Source organism: Sorex araneus, chromosome 9 (assembly GCF_027595985.1).
Source record: "Sorex araneus isolate mSorAra2 chromosome 9, mSorAra2.pri, whole genome shotgun sequence".
NCBI classification, from domain to species: Eukaryota; Metazoa; Chordata; class Mammalia; order Eulipotyphla; family Soricidae; genus Sorex; species Sorex araneus.
In genome coordinates this window covers 61,036,595-61,053,179 of record NC_073310.1, presented here as the reverse complement: position 1 = coordinate 61,053,179, position 16,585 = coordinate 61,036,595, and the positions used below count along the sequence as shown (strand labels likewise).

Here is a 16,585-nt window from a genome sequence, read left to right as displayed (position 1 = left end):
AAAAAAAGTTATATAAAATGGAAATTTGTTATAGTCAGAAAAAGGGTGAGATAAGGTCACTGGCCAAAGGAGATAACTTCAGGCAAAGCATCCATCCATGAGGGAAGGCATGTTACCTCATGAGCATTGATCAGGCAAACTCTGACTGGTTAGGTTCAATTTCTACTTTGGGAGAAACTTAGACCACAGTTAATACTAAGTTTCGGTGGGGTACAGCACAAAGGACTTTATTTGGAACCCACCGCCCCTTTTTCTAACGGCACATACTATTTCTTTATAAGGCGGTGTGCTCTTTCTCTCTTAGGCAGAGCAGGAGCCCAGCTGTTGCGCTTGAATTTATGAAGTGTTTTTGAAAGGTGGCTGCCTCCTACCACAAAGAAAAACACTCAGAAAAGTCTTCCGGCCCAGTTACGAGAACCACCACATCAAAGAAGAGAAGGAAGATGAGTAAACCACAAAGAACGAACTCGGAGAGCAGGCCCCAGTGTTAATTCTCTCTTACAAGCCCAAAGATAACCACAGCAGATGGCTGGAATCCTGAAACAGAAGCGCCCAAAGCCGGCTCAAACACTCAGCCCTTTTGCAAAGCACACGTGGCCACAGCAAGACGTCAATGAGCCCCAACACTAGCACAGCCCAAACCTGCAGCAATGGGGGCAGAAGCGATAGTAACTGGGGAGGGTATTTGCAATGCATGTGACAGACCCGGGTTCGATCCCTGGCATCCCATAGGGTCCTCCAAGCAACACCAGGAGAAATTCCTGAGTGGAGAGCCAGCAGTAACCCCTAAGCATCGCAGGGGTGACCCAAAATGCAAAACAAACAAACAAACAAACAAAAAACCCTGCAGCAATGGAAGTAAAATCACTGACTTTTTGAGCAGGCAGCACTAAAAGCAACAGGGACCTGAGGTGAGGCCCCCGGGCCCCAACCCCAAACAGCCTGTGCTGAAGATCAATCAGCCAGTCAACAGGCACACACCCTAACTCCCTTCTCTTGCCTCATGTGTCCCCTCAGCTGCGGGAGGGGGGTACAGAGATTGATAAACTACCTCCATCAACTTCTGAATAAATCACTTTCTCAAAAGCCAGAGCCTCAGGCAGCAAGTCCTTCCCATACTTCTTTATCTCCATAGTCATAGTCTGCTAAAGAGAGCAAAATCTTCCTGGCAGTTTAGAAGTTCTTGACACTTAAAACAGGAAGCTGATCTTCAGAAGAATCTGATTATATGCCCAAATTGCTACAACATAAAAAATGGTTCCAGCAGCCAGGTATGAGTAAGATGGAGAAATTGGCATCTTCTGTGCAATGATGGAGCTAGAAGTAGAATTAGAACAGTCTGAAAACACTAGACAAAGGAACTGGGTAGCTCTCAACTGTATTTAGAACCAACAGCCATAGATGATAAAAAAATAACTGCATTTTGGGAGCGGGAGAGATCGTACAGAGGCAGGGCACTTACTTTCATGCAGTTTTGATCCAGATTTGGTCCCTAGAGCCAATACGGTACCCTGAGCATTGCCAGAAGTGATCCCTGAGAGCCACCAAAAACCACCACCACCACAACAAAATAACCCTGTATTTTTACAAAATATAGTTGTACCTTTGGGTCAATCCTTACTATTCTAAGTTTTCTTCCAAAAACCTTCTCAAGCAAATATTACACCCACTCTCTTACAGAAAGAAAAACATTGGCAAAAATCCTTTCACGGATGACACTGTGCTTCTCTATCATATCAATTCCTCATGGGCTATATGAAATGCAAACCTTGACAAAAAACATTGTTTTGCCATAACTTTTCATGTTGAATGCTGACTTTCTGTTAACATTTAATTAAAACAATTTTACTGTATATTAACATTATAAACTTTCCTTTCACAAAAAGATAACGTTAAAACAATAAAACTGGATTAACTTCTCCTTTACCTAAGTACTGTTCTCAAATGATATAGAAAGTTTCAAAACAATAAAATTCAAATAAAATTCAAAAGGAAAAGTAAAGTTATTTGACAATCAGTGTGACTAATAGCTTACAGTATTTAGTCTAGGCATTTATTACCTAAAAGCATTTTCTCCAAAACAAGGAAATAAGGGCTAATTATTATACCAAAATATTATCCATACAATGCAACCAGATATACTCTTGTTTTAAAATTCTTGAACCACAAAAAGAAGAGTATTTATTTCCTTCCAAACACTTGGATAACATACTTTAGTTCGGGAAGCCCACTGAAGATTTCTCTGCGGCTTAGTTCAGAAACACCATTTCCAAGAAATACTTTGGTTCCATCAAATTCTTTGGCTCCTTTTTTACATTTGCCTTTAATATCAGAGTACACGGAAATAATATCTCCAGCTTTCATAACTAGAAAAAGGAAGAAAAATCACACTTTAGTGTTCTGTACTTTGGTGTAAGAAAAACGAAAATTCTTTAATCAGACAGAGGGTGGCTAAGGAGGAGGGGCGGAGGTTCTAGGGGCTTCAATCAAAACTGGCTCCATTAACTCATTTTGTGGAACAGAAAATAGAGCTTTACTTTCTGTTTCCTAACAAGAACCCAACTGAAGATCTACTCCTAGGAAAATAAAGAGAGTGTTTAAATATCCTTTCTCACCCACAATTTTTTTTTTTTTTTTTGCTTTTTGGGTCACACCCGGTGATGCACAGGGGTTACTCCTGGCTCTGCACTCAGGAATTACTCCTGGTGGTGCTCAGGGGACCATATGGGACGCTGGGAATCGAACCTGGGTCGGCCACGTGCAAGGCAAACGCCCTACCCACTGTGCTATTGCTCCAGCCCCTCACCCACAAATTTTTAACCAAACAGAAGGATTGGTACTTTAAGTTACTTCCCCCAAATCTAATACTTCCTACAATACTTTACATAAATCTGGGTATCTTTGGGTCAATCCTCCTGTTCCAAATTTTCTTCCAAAAAACCTCCTTAAACATACATCACACCCACTCTCTTACAGAAAGAAAAACACTGGCAAAAAACCTTACATGGGGGGGCTGGAGCAATAGCACAGCAGGTAGGGCGTTTGCCTTGCACGCGGCCGACCCGGGTTTGGTTCCCAGCATCCCATATGGCCCCCTGAGCACTGCCAGGAGTAATTCCTGAGTGCAGAGCCAGGAGTAACCACTGTGCATCGCTGGGTGCAACCCAAAATGCAAAAAAAAAAAAAAAAAAAAAACCTTACATGGATGATACTGTGCCTCTCAGATAAATACCTCATGGGCTGTATAAAATGCAAACCCTGGCAAACTCTGATAAAGGCAAATTAAAGATAGTATGCATGATAATTTAATAAAATTCCCATCTGATAATGCATATAAGTTTTAGGAAATTTTTATTTTACAGAGAAACTTAAACACTGCACTTACATGCTGAGGCTGACACAACTCCTGGCACATAGACGTGGGCACCTCTCAGCACTGCATTGCCACACTGGGCACCGACCACAGCTTCACATGGTTGTTTCTTAATGTTCTTCCTTGGGGAACAAGACAAAACCGTGACATGCCTTCAACATTGCCAACCTTTTGAATGTTCTGAGGGATGGGGTGGTCGAGGAGAGGGTGTTAATAAATATAAAACAAAAAAGTTTTTTTTTTTTTTTTTTTTTTGCTTTTTGGGTCACACCCAGCGATGCTCAGGGGTTATTCCTGGCTTTGCACTCAGGAATTACTCCTGGCGGTGCTTGGGGGACCAGATGGGATGCCGGGGATCGAACCCAGGTCGGCCGCGTGCAAGGCAAACGCCCTACCCGCTGTGCTATCGCTCCGGCCCCCAAAAAAGTATTTTTAAGAAAAAAAAAATTTCAATAGGGTTCTTAAAAAAAGAAAAAGAAGTGCAGCGGAAAGGGAACCCAATAAAGAGGCACCAAGGAGCACATGAGAGAATACAGCGGGAAGGGCTCTTGCCTTGCACACAACTGACCCAGGTTTGATCCCCAGCATTGATATAGGTACCCCACCTTCACCACGAATGATCCCTGAACACAGAGAACACAGAGTCAAGAGTGAAGCCATGAGAACTGCTGGGCATGGCCCAAACAGATAAAAAGAATTCCTTTCATTCCCTTAGATTCTTTCATGTTTTAGATTCCTACTGTAGGGTGTTTGCCTTTCACGCAGCCGACCCATGTTTGATTCCTCCGTCCCTCTCAGATAGCCCGGCAAGCTACCGAGTATCCCGCCCGCCCGGCAGAGCCTGGCAAGCTATATCAAATATGCCCAAAACAGTAACAATAAGTCTCACACTGAGAGATGTTACTGGTGCCCTCTTGAACAAATCGATGAGCAACAAGACGACAATGACTGTAGTTTAAAATCACTTCTAAGAAAACTGGCATTATTTCCTACCAGATAACTCTATTTGCTAGGGAGCTGTGACTGTGGGATGGGGGTGGGACCCTAGTTCTTCCGCTGATTCTCACTTGTGATTTCATGAGAGGATCGAACTCACTGCAGGGAAAGCAGTACTATTTCTCCAGCTCCCTGAAACTCTGCATTCTTATCAGAAGCAAAACATCACTGAACCTTAGCCAAACAGCTGAGAAATGATTAGAAGCACAATCTCAAAAGACCTGTGATCACAAACATAGTAAAGACTGACTTAACACTGAGAAGATGAGAGAAACCAGAACCATGGTTTCTTGGTAGGGCGGATGCAAAACATGTTTCAAGGTAAGGGAAATGGGTTACATCTTGATTGAGTGGGTGACTGGATGGGTGCTTCACTGCTATTTAAACGTAGGAAACCTCAGCAAATGGTATTTAATTGTAAGCAGTTTCATATTGAAACTCTTACAAAAAAAAAATCACCTAATTGCAAAACACGTGCTCATACTAAAAAAAACAAAAATAATTATGAGAAAAAAACCTCTTCTCCCCTTCTTGCCCCACTTTGTCCTTAAACAATTAACCCCTGTAACTCATTAAGCTATACCCTCCAAACTCAGCATAAATGGAATGTGTAATTGTTTTATTTTTTTAATAATAAAAAAAAAAACAAACGATTAGGGGCTGGAGCAATAGAATGTAAGGCACTGGCCTAGCACACAGTCGACCAAGGTTTGATCCCTGGCACAACATATGGTCCTGAGCCCCACCAGGAGAGATGCCTAAGCACAGAGCCAAGAGTAAGCAGGAGTAAGCCCTGAGCACCACCAGGTGTGGCAAAAAAAACATAAGTGATTATCATAATCACAGCCACATGCTTTGATAATTGTGCACAGGTTTTTTTTTTAATTGCATGTATAATTCTTCTGCATTAAAGGCAACATAACATTCCACTGCATGATAAACTATAATTTATTAAACCCCTGATCCTCTATCTATAGCCACTAAATTACCTGACACTTTTATTATAACTTTTAGGGATATAAATATTATACCATAACTAGAGAGTATTTTATGTTGCTAAGAAATAGAACACCCGTAATATACAGGTTATCTTTTAGATTTTTAAATACATCCTTTCTGAATATGCAAATGAATAGAAAAATATTGTTCTTTTAAGAACATACACAGTAATTTCACTTCATTAGGAATGAATTAAATTTCTTTTTCTATTTAGTCACTGTGCAATCACAAAGTATTCATGACTGGTTTTAAGGCATAAATGTCTCAACACCAATCCCTTCACTAGCATCCACTGCCCTCCACCAGTTCCATCCCTATACACTCGTTTGCCTCCCACCCATCAGTATACCCCTATGAGAGACACCTATTATTATAACAAGTTTTACATTGTGGTTTACAGTACAGTTACTAATAAAAAGTAGAAATAATAAAAATATAAAGAAAGTAGAAATAATCACTACACTGAATTCATCTAAAAATGCATTATTCTGAGACAGGGGCAATAGTACAATGGGTAGGGTGATTGTTTTGCACACGGTAGACCCAGATTCAATCACCAGCACCACATATGGTTACCCAAGTCCCACTAGAATTGAACCCTGAGCACAGATCCAGAAAAAAGCAGTAAGCACTGCTGGGTATAGCCTACCCCACTCCCCAATTTTTTAAGTAAATAAAACAGTAAATAAAAATGCATTATTCTCAGCAGTATGAGTTCCACTCTGAGTCTTCTTTTACAGTCTTTTCCATAATGGAATATGGACAACACATAAATTTGTGAATTCTTGTCTTTTTATATAAAACTGCTAGTAATGGAGAAAGTATTACCAGTAAAATATAAAAATGTGTAACAGTAAAGAATGAACCTGTGACAAATTTCTACCTACGTTAATTTGAAAAATAAAAGTTACAAACCTAGGTCCAATGACAGGAATAAGGAGAACATCCTGAAGGTCTGGATGTTGAAGAACAGGAACACTTAATCCATTATATTGCTGTTAGGAATAAAAAACAAACTATAAAGCAAGTAATAAATCTGATAAATTTCAACTTGCAGAACTTTATCATGACTTCAAAAACCATAAAGCTTCCACGGGATACTACTTTAAAAAAAAAAAAGCCTAAGCAGGGCTGGATGGTATAGAGGGTAAGGCATTTGCCTGGCACCCGGCTGATCCAGATTCGATCACCAGCATCCCACATGGTCCCACAAGCACTGCCTAGAATGATTTCTGAGTGTACAGCTAGGAATAACCCCTGAGCACCACAGCTGTGTCCCCCAAATAAAAAAGCAAACAAAAATCTAAAACAACTATGTTTCCTTTATAATGAATTTCAAAGCATCCTGACTACGTCATAAAGCTCAACTCCATTTAATGTTTGACTTTATAATCAAATTTTCACCTTAAGTGACTGATGTTGAAAATATACATCCAATACTGAATTGCGTTTAATATCCTTAGGAAAAAAGTAGGAGGTAAGGAATGTGACTCAGTAGTTACATGGTATGCACATTTGAGTCCTTGGGTTCGATCCCCAGCACCACAAAAACGAGAGAAAAGAAAAATTCTATGAATAGGGCATTGCAGATTGAGATTACTAAACATTTTGAGATTGGTAAACATCATTCATTAAACACTAACAATACTGAGTGCTATGCAGAGTGTAGGGTGTCTCTGCCTTGCATGCGGCTGACCTGGGTTCAATCCTCATCACCCCACATGGCAGCCTGATTAATGCCAGAATTGGATTCCTGAGCACAGAGCTGGTGTGGCTCAAATCCTCAGCCAATGCCCGCAAAATAATAATAATAATAATAATAATAAAATAATAAAATAAAAAAAAATACTGAGTGCTATGTCAGTTTTGATAAGGAGAAAAGGGGGAAAGATGGGGCTCAAATAGGTAGTACAGCATGTAGGGCATTTGCCTTGCATGCAGCTGGTCCATGTTCAATTCCCAGCATCCCACAGAGGTCCCTACAGGAATACTTTCTGAGTGCAGAGCCAGGAGTAACCCCTGAACACCACCAAGTGAGACGTAAAAAATAAAATGCGGGTGAAATAAATTTTGTGGCAAAGGTGGAGGATTCTCAGTGCCCTTCTTCATATGTGGCTTTCATACAAGAAACAGGTGCAGGGCCAGTGGTCTAAGTACTGGGGCCGAGCCAGCTCTCAGTACCCCGAAAGCCAACTATGTGTTATCACTTCCTAGCTCCATGGTTACACTGATACCCTGAAACCAACCACAGAGGAATATTTATGCCACTGAAATTAGCAAAGACCACAAAGCAATGACTTCTTTCCTAGAAAGTGGGATTTCAGTGTACCACTACTTCAGAATGACTGAGCATCCCACAAAGCAGAACAAAGAGTGGGTAGGCCAGTAAGAACTGCATGCTCCATCAGGGGGAACTGTGCAAATATTTGAGAACAAATCTAGCGCATGGGCAAGAAATTATCTAGTCTTTAGACTTCAGATACTATGTGATAGAGCAGTAATGAGAATATACTTTTCCTGTAGTATCCATATGCCACCCAGAAAAAAACACTTCTAAAATCAACTTAATTTATAAGTTGATAAAAGAAAAACTATTACAGAAAGCAAATTTTTCACCAGGTCAAAAATTATCCAGGTTTCTGCTGCTCCCCAGGAAAAAGTGGATTCAGGAGTCTATTTAATATTCATTTAAAAAAACTGCCCCTGGTGCCAGAAATATAGTATGGCAGGTAGGGTGTTTGCTTTGCACCGGCCAACCTGGATTCGATTCCCTGCATTCCATATTGTCCCCTGAGCACCTCCATGATAATCCCTGAGTACAGAGCTATGAAAAAAATGCTGAATGTCACTGGGTGTGGTCCGAAACCCAAAAATAAAATTAAAAACAAAAAACAAATCAAAACACTCTCTCATCCCCATTCTCCCTGTCTCTTCCCTAGTCTCCAAAGACTTAATCACTGTTTGATGAACTTACAATATCTAATCTATGGTAAACTGATTCTTTCAAGTAGACAATACATTTTCTCACTTACTTTTGTTCATGAGTATCACTTGCTTTATACTACAGAAATATGTGAGAAGCTGAAGAGACAGTACCAGCAGGTAAGGCAGTTGCATTGTACACAGCCAAGCTAGGTTCAATCCCAGAACCATATATGGACCTCTGAGAACTGCCAGAAATGGTCCCTGAGCACTGCAGGGTGTGGCCCAAAAACAGAAGGAAAAAAACATAAACCACATTAAATCAAGGGGTTTCCTTTCTTCTTTTTCATTTTATATAGAAATCAAATTTTCACAAAACCATACATGTACATAATTCCCTAGAATATAAAACTTAGCACCTCACTACCTTCTTCTACTATATCTGCTCCATGACACTTTTAAATTTATTTGTGGGCTGGAGTGTTTAGGTCATACCTGAGAGGCTCAACGGTCATTCCTGGCAGTGTTGTGAGCAACCATCAACCATGCCATATTCAGAACAAGTAAGGCTACAAGCAAGGCACAGGGCCTTAAACCCCTTTAAAATCTCTAAAGTTTTTCATTGTGTCCTCCACCCTCTATTTTGGGGGTTTTGTTTCAGGAGTTGGGGATACTCAGCAATGCTCAGGACATACTTCTGACTCAGTGCCCAGGGACTACTCCTGGCAGGGCTCAGGAGTCTAAATGGGGAGCTGGGGATTAAGCCCAGATTGGCTGATTGCAAGGCATATGCCCTGGCTGCTGTAGTATCTCTCTGGTCCTTTTGAATTCACTTTTTAAAACACTGAATATTGGGCCCAGGGAAATAGTTCAAAAATGTGGAGCACATGCTTTGCAACTGGGAATTCCAGGGTCAATTCCCAGCTCTATATGGTCCCCAGACACTACTGAGAGTGACCTCCAAATCCCCAGTAGAGAGCAGCCATTGTGCACTGGAAGGTGAGTACAGAAACTAAATGAGGCATGATTTACAGACTATAAAACATACCTATTAAAAATGCACAACTCAAAGATCATTCACTACATGTAAAGAATTGCACAATAACCACAATTGCCGTTTCTGGTATTTCCATCACAGCACAAAGGCTCCATATGCCCATTTGCAGACAATGTCTGTTCCCAGGTCCCAATTCCAGGCAACTATCTACTTTTTTTCGGGGGGTGGGGGAGGTCACACCCAGCGATGCTCAGGGGTTAATCCTGGCTCTACACTCAGGAATTACTCCTGGTGGTCCTTGGGGGATGCTGGGGATTGAACCCTGGTTGGCCATGTGCAAGGCAAACATCCTACTGGCTGTACTATTGCTCCAGCCCCAACTATCTACTTTCTCTATAGTTTTGCCTTTTCTGGGTATTTCACAAAAGTCAAATTAACATATGATATCATTTGGGGAGTGAGAGGCACACTTAACAGCGCATAGGGTCACTCCTAGCTGTGACAAGATTCCTGCATGCACAGCATGTGCTCCAGCCACACAGAGCTCCCTCCCTCATGGTAGCATAGAGTCTGACTTCCTTCACTTTACATAAGAACATAAAGTGAGGTTTACCCATGCACAGTGCATGGATCTGTTACCTTCAGTGATGATTAGTTTTCACTGCCACGAATAAATTATTGCACGTATCCTCATTCAATACCAGATGGTGGACATTTAGAACGTTTCTCTCTTTTAGCTATGATGAGCTGCTATAAATAAACACATTTAAGCATTTGTGTGGACATGTTTTCATTTCTCTTGGGTAGAAACCTCAGATTGGAATTGCTGGGTTTATGTTTAACCCTGTAGCTGTACTCTAAAGAGCCAATCATTTGGCATCCCACTACAATATGGAGTTTCAAGCCTCTCCATCTCCTGGATTTTCATTTAAAGCCAACATTTTATTTTAGAACATTGCATTTTTAACATGTGGCCCAAATAAATTTGGGACACGTCCTACCCCTTCCATTTGGAACATCTCCCTAGGAAACAGGAGTATTGGAAATATGAAAGGAAAAAAATTAATTTTTATAGGTTTGGTTTTTATTTTTAATTGCAGTGTAAGGAACTGAACCCAGGTTTCACTCATTCAAAGTATGAACTTTCCCACTAATGGAGGAAATCACTTTAAATTACTGGTAGTGAAAATTTTATTCAGAATGATATTAAATATGTAGCTTCCCTAAGTCATTACAAGTTTAAAACGGCCCAAAACAGCACTCTTCAACTGTTTACGCACAGCTGCAGACAGGCACCTGCCCTCCAGAGAGCCCAGGATCCGCAGTGATACTAGGGCACTGCAGTGGTTTTCAGCCTTTCGACACCTGCAGCCTGAGATCAGTCCATAGCCAGTGGCTGAAGGTAACTGTCTCTTCCAAGACCCGTTTCGTGCTCTGTCATCAGGGCCTGCCACTTCATCACCTTCACTTTTTCCTAACCTTTAAGGAAGGCTTCAAAGTCCACTTAGAATGACACTCACAGACACATTCTATTCAGACCAGGAGATCTTGTACACCTAGCTGGAAAGCTAGAATAGCTGGGCTCTTGGAACAAGGTGCCAAATCATCATCATCATCATCATCATCATCATCATCATCTGTATCTTCCCAAGTTATAGGCACCTCTGCTGGGTCTCAGGATAGGGTCCTGTCTGCTAGCTTAAAACATATGTCAAACATATGAAAACGTATGTAATGGCTTCAAGAAGCTGCTTGTAGAGAAGTTAATGTAATGGCTTAGAGAAGCTGCTGTTTTTTTCTAGATCTTTATTATTATGCTAAGTTTTGGTCACACAATTATAAATGATTCTAGTTGGTTCTCACAACCTGGTCATTTACTACTTCAAGCTGTGTCTTAAAAATGTCTAACACAGGGGCCGGAGTGATAGCACAACAGACAGGGTGTTTGCCTTACATGCGGCTGACCCAGGTTCGATCCCCGGCACCCCATATGGTGCCCCAGGCACCGCCTGGAGTAATTCCTGAGTGCAGAGCCAGGAGTAACCCGTGAGCATCGCTGGGTGTGACCCAAAAAGCCTAAGTAAATAAATGAATAAAGTTTAAAAAAATGTCTAACACATATTCCACAGATGTCATGAAATTTTATTTATATTTGAATTGGGGCCATACCTGGCTCTGCACTCAGGGATCACAACTGGTGGTGGTCGTGGGACCATATATGGTGCCGGGGACTGAATTCATGTTGGTCACCTTACCCTTATCTGTACTATTGCTTCAGTCCCTAATGTCATATAATTAAAAAAAAAAAATCTCGGAAATTTCTGATCACATCAAAAAAAAAAAATTGGTAACGTAGCCTGTGACAAATGAAAGCTGTACCTGCTTTTTGTATTTAGATGATTATTAGGATATCTGCTGCAAAATCAGACTTTTAGTTAAAACTGACCTTTTCAAATGTATTGTCTTCCTTGGACACACAGCAGTCACTCCAATGGGTGCTCAGGGGACCACACATTGCTAGGGATAAAACCTGGGTCTCCGGGTGGCCATGCTTTTGCACGGCCACTTTGCTGCTGAACGAGCAAGATCCAGAGCCAGCTACATGACTTCTGGTCCCAGCAAGTGCTTGCAGCCATGTCTCCAGACTATGAACTAAGCTTTTGCTCCATGCTGCCCCAGGAAGGGAAATGATGCAATTTCCAACTTAAATCTCCCTGGACTTAATTACTAAAATACAGAAATCCTAAACTGCGCGGCTGCAGTATATCTTTATATCTCTTCATTCTCATCATTGGTAAACTAATTATCAAATGTTTCCTTGTCAATAGGGCCGTATTTTTGGGGATAAACTCCAACAAGAATGAGTTCTGCGTTGAAACTCCAACAACAATAGTGAGTTTTATGCTGAAATATGGAATGTAATCAAGGTAAAGAGAAAATGAAGTGAAATTTATCAGTTATGCAGGTGGGGGTGGGGACCTAGGGGGACGGGGGTGGGGGGGGTGGGAGGTATACTGGGTTGTTTTTTTTTTTGGTGGTGGAATATGGGCACTGGTGAAAGGACGGGTATTTGAGCATTGTATAACTGAGACATAAGCATGAGAACTTTGTAACTTTCCACATGGTGATTCAATAAAATAAATTTAAAAAATAATAATAATAAAACCTGGGTCTCCAGAATGCTGTGCTTGCACTCTAGCCTATTGAGGAATCTCTGCCCTTCTCATATATTTCAGTGATAAGGTAATTAAGGTCCCTAGGCATTATGTAAGCTAGCCATGAAAATAAATTCAAAATTAGAAATGCTAAGTTCCAGTTCTGGCATAGCCATTATTATATAATCCTGAGCAATTTAACATTCATTATCCTGAATTGCTTCACTTACAAAACTGGAATGTTAGCAAAGATACTAACCAGCCCTTCAAATCCAAGGGTTCTATAACCACAGAATCAGCCTCTAACGGCTTTACCTATACTGGACACACAGATATTTTTATCTTGTCATTGTTTCCTACATAAAGTATACAATCATAGCATTACAAAGCATTTACATTGCCATTATAAATTAAGATGACTTAAAATACACCGGGAGTTGTACACACATTATACAAATATTGTTTTATAAAAGGGACTTAAGCATCTGAGGATCTGGGTGTCCAAGACAGGTTACTGGAACAAATTCCCCCTTGAATAAGGAGGGTCAGCTGCATATCAGAAGATACCGGTGGAGAGCTCTATAACACAGACATACCATAGTACTATATACATAATGATAAAAACATGTGCACAAACCTTATGGAGTTCATCAAGCAACAAATTTTTCACATATTGTACTGAGGCTAAGTGTGTATTTATTCTGACAGTTGTGAATGATGGCGGGTGTGACAAGTGCTTTAACAGAGTTTCAAACTTCCTTTCTGCTTCATCTTTACCTCCAGCTGCTATAACCTGAAAAGAAAAGAATAAATTAACGTCTCTAGTTCCCTTTACAAATTAACATTATTAAAGAGAATGTTGAAGACTTACTGTCTGGACCAGAATGTCATTGCCTTCATTCATTATCAATACCCGAAAGCCCCTAGAGTATTTTTTAACCAGTCTCTATAATTTGCATGCACAGAAAATCCAGGTTCCAAATATGTACTTTTCATTCACTATGTCTAGGGCTGGAGCGATAGCACAGGGGCTGGGCGTTCGCCTTTCACGCAGCCAAGCCGTGTTCGATTCCTCCGCCCCTCTCGAGAGCCTGGCAGCTACCGAGAGTATCAAGCCCTCGCCAGGCTACCCCTGCGTATTGGATATGCCAAAAACAGTAACAATAAGTCTCTCAGTGAGACGGTACTGGTGCCCGCTGGAACAAATCAATGAGCAACGGGATGACAGTGATTCACTATATTTGAGTTTTTTAGCTTCAGATTTCTGCATGGTCAGTTAATAGCTTTTGTCAGTTTGGGGACTCAAGGATCCTCTTCCACTTTCACATCTGAGAGGAAATCTAAAGGACTGAGGTCTAAAGGTTGGCAAACCACCAAGCACAACCACTGGCATTGAAGCTGCACTCCACAGAAGCGCGCGTCACTTCCACCCAAGCGCCTGAGCAAGTGCTCAGACCGGGTGCAAGCTTGCTTTCCCGTTGGAATGCCAAGCCATAAAAGGCACGCGCCACACCGGCCTCTAATCCCGGGAAGCAGCTCGGTCCCTGCAGAGAGGCACTGGCAGGTACATCCAGCAGGACAGGAGCAAAAGACCAAGGCTACGCGGGGTTTTACCCCCGGCACCACCTCCGCTGTCCCGAAGCCTGCCAGGAGTGATCCCCCAGCACAGAGCCAGGTGTAAGCCCTGAACACGGCCGGGTGGGGTTGTCTGCACCCGACCCCTCAAAGTCAGGGCCAGGACTCGAACAATTAGACTCGTGGGCCTGGGAGAGCGAGCGCAGCGGGGTGGGCGCCTGCCTTACACGCGGCCCACTCGGGTTCGACCCCCGGCACCCCCGGACGGTCGCCCGAGCACTGCCAGCTGGAATTCCTGGGTGCAGAGCCAGGAACCCCCGAGCATCGCCGTGTGTGGCGTCCCCCCACCCCCCCCAAAAAATGAGGATTTCTTCTCAGAGGAGCCAAGTGCAGGAGCGCGTGGGCGCAGGCGGGAGGCGCGGGTTCGAGCGCGCCCACGCGCGCCGAGGGGCCTCCTCTCCACGGCCCATTTCGCTAGGAAGCGTGTGGGGACGCCTCACGTGTCTCTCTGACCTACCTCCGGATTCACAAAGCTGGCTCTGAGGTAGTTTTCGACCTCAAGCCTCAGCGCTATCTTAGGGAAAAAAGCCATTTCCCCCCCGACGGCTCAGTCCTCCGAGGCAGAGGCTGGGCACGGCCTTCGGCTCCCGCCCAAGCACGACGGCGACGCCCGGGAAATGGGCGCCGCTCAGCGCCGCGGTCCAGTCGGGGCCGCGGGGCCCATCCCCGTGCTGCGGGCCCGGCCGGCCGGGAGGCCAGCGCGGGGACACCGAGCGGGAGAGCGAGTCGCGGTCAGGGGAGCGCCGCGCAGCCCCGCCGCGGGCGAAGCCCGCAGCCCATTTCCAAACCCGCGCCCACAGCGTCTCCTCAGCAAGCCACTTCCGGCCCGCGCCACTTCCGGTGGCGGGGCCCACCCCCTCTCCCTCCCACGGGCCAATCCGCAGCCCGCTCTTTCGTGACGTCACGCGCCCGGGTTTCCCAGCGGTGATTCCCGGCCTCGGTGCGCGGGGGCGGGAGGGACGCAGCTACAGCTGGAGGTGCGGCTGGTGGGTGCGACAGTCCGCCAAGGAGGGGCCGGGAAAATGCGGCCAATGACGTGGGGATCAGGCGAAGGCGTGGCAGGCAGCCTACAGCAGCTGAGGCACGGCCCCACTAGGTGCCCCCTCAGAGCTCCCGGGGTAAGGAGCCAGGGCTCATCCCGAGCCTCCGATTTCCTGAAATTAACCTTCTACGCGCTGCCCTGGCAGGCAGGCCGGACTCCAGTTGTGAAGGAACATGGTTCTTTTATTTATATATGGCTTTTTTTGAGTCACACCCGGCAATACTCGGGGGTTACTCCTGGCGGTGCTCGGGAGACCATCTGGGATGTTGAGGATCGAACCCAGGTGAGCCACATGCAAGGCAAAGGCCCTCCCCGCTGCCCTATCGCTCCGTCCCAGAACGTGGTTCAGATTCCTCCAAAGCTGAGTTAATGGCTTGCGATTAGCCACGAATGCGTAAGAAAGCCGAAAAGCCACCGCTAGGATTTGCAATTAGCTAAATTAAGGCTATTCCAGTTTGAGGGTGATACCTTAAGCTCAGGAGATCCCCAACATAGGAAATCATTTTAGGATTCAATAGGGAACTAAGCATAACTCCCCCAGGGGCTGGAGTGAGAGTATAGGGATTAAGGCACTTTCTTGCCTGACCGATCCCCAGTTCAATCCTGATGCACCTCTTGGTGTCACCCCAAAACCCAAAATAGTAAAAATTTCCCAGTTCCAGGGCTGGAGCGATAGCACAGAGGGCATTTGCCTTGCACGTGGCCGATCTGGGTTTGATTCCCAGCATCCCATATGGTCCCCTGAGCACCTCCAGGAGAAATTCCTGAGTGCATGAGCCAGGAGTAACCCCTGTGCATCACAGGGTGTGACCCAAAAAGCAACAACAACAACAAAATTTTCCTAGTTTCATGCCAGTGTTTTTGGCAGAATACTGTTGTCATCAACACATAGACTTGTTTTTACTTGTCACAAATAACCAGAAAGAATTTTTAACCCTTTCTCACAGGTTCTATAAATAAATTAGAAGGAACCCCTACAGTTGCCCCTATAGTTGCCTGCAAAGCTTGCGTCTTCACTGTACTCTCTGACCCTGGTAAAATTAAAGTTAAAATCAAGTATTTTAACTTTTAGCCATTAAGCTCCACAACCACAGTCGGTTATCATTCTCTTCATAGAAGCAAATCAAAGGCTTCCAGAGCTGAAATAACTCTGCATGGGCTCACAATTAATCAGGAGAAATAGGATCAAGACTTAACTATCTATGGGGCCGGAACAAACAGCAGGTAGGATGTTTGCCTTGCACAGGTCCACCCAGTTCAATCCCCAGCATTCCATATGGTTCCCTGAGGACCATCAGGAATAATTCCTAAGTGCAGAGCCAGGGGTAACCCCAGGTGTGGCCTAAAAATGAAAATAAGAAAACAAAACAAAAATAAAAAGGAGAGACCTAGTTATCTGGATTTCCCTGCCCCTCCCCCTCCCCCTGCCTTTTGCAGTCCTACAGATTAGAACCCAGGACATGCAC

The 16,585-nt window shown here is 43.7% G+C and overlaps 1 protein-coding gene across 2 annotated transcripts in view; it reads right to left on the bottom strand.

Annotated features, from left to right (window-relative positions):
* The window catches only part of NSUN6 (NOP2/Sun RNA methyltransferase 6), a 31,747-nt gene extending 16,847 nt beyond the window's left edge, over nucleotides 1-14,900 (bottom strand). For both annotated transcript variants that reach the window (XM_004605481.2, XM_055147058.1), the window contains exons 1-5: nucleotides 14,535-14,900; nucleotides 13,080-13,235; nucleotides 6,284-6,363; nucleotides 3,386-3,495; nucleotides 2,213-2,366 (exon numbers count right to left, since the gene is read on the bottom strand). In XM_004605481.2, coding sequence (XP_004605538.2) covers nucleotides 2,213-2,366; nucleotides 3,386-3,495; nucleotides 6,284-6,363; nucleotides 13,080-13,235; nucleotides 14,535-14,609 — 575 coding nt within the window. In that variant the 5' untranslated portion in view covers nucleotides 14,610-14,900. The remainder of the gene's footprint in view (nucleotides 1-2,212; nucleotides 2,367-3,385; nucleotides 3,496-6,283; nucleotides 6,364-13,079; nucleotides 13,236-14,534) is intronic.
* Nucleotides 14,901-16,585: the final 1,685 nt, after the last annotated feature.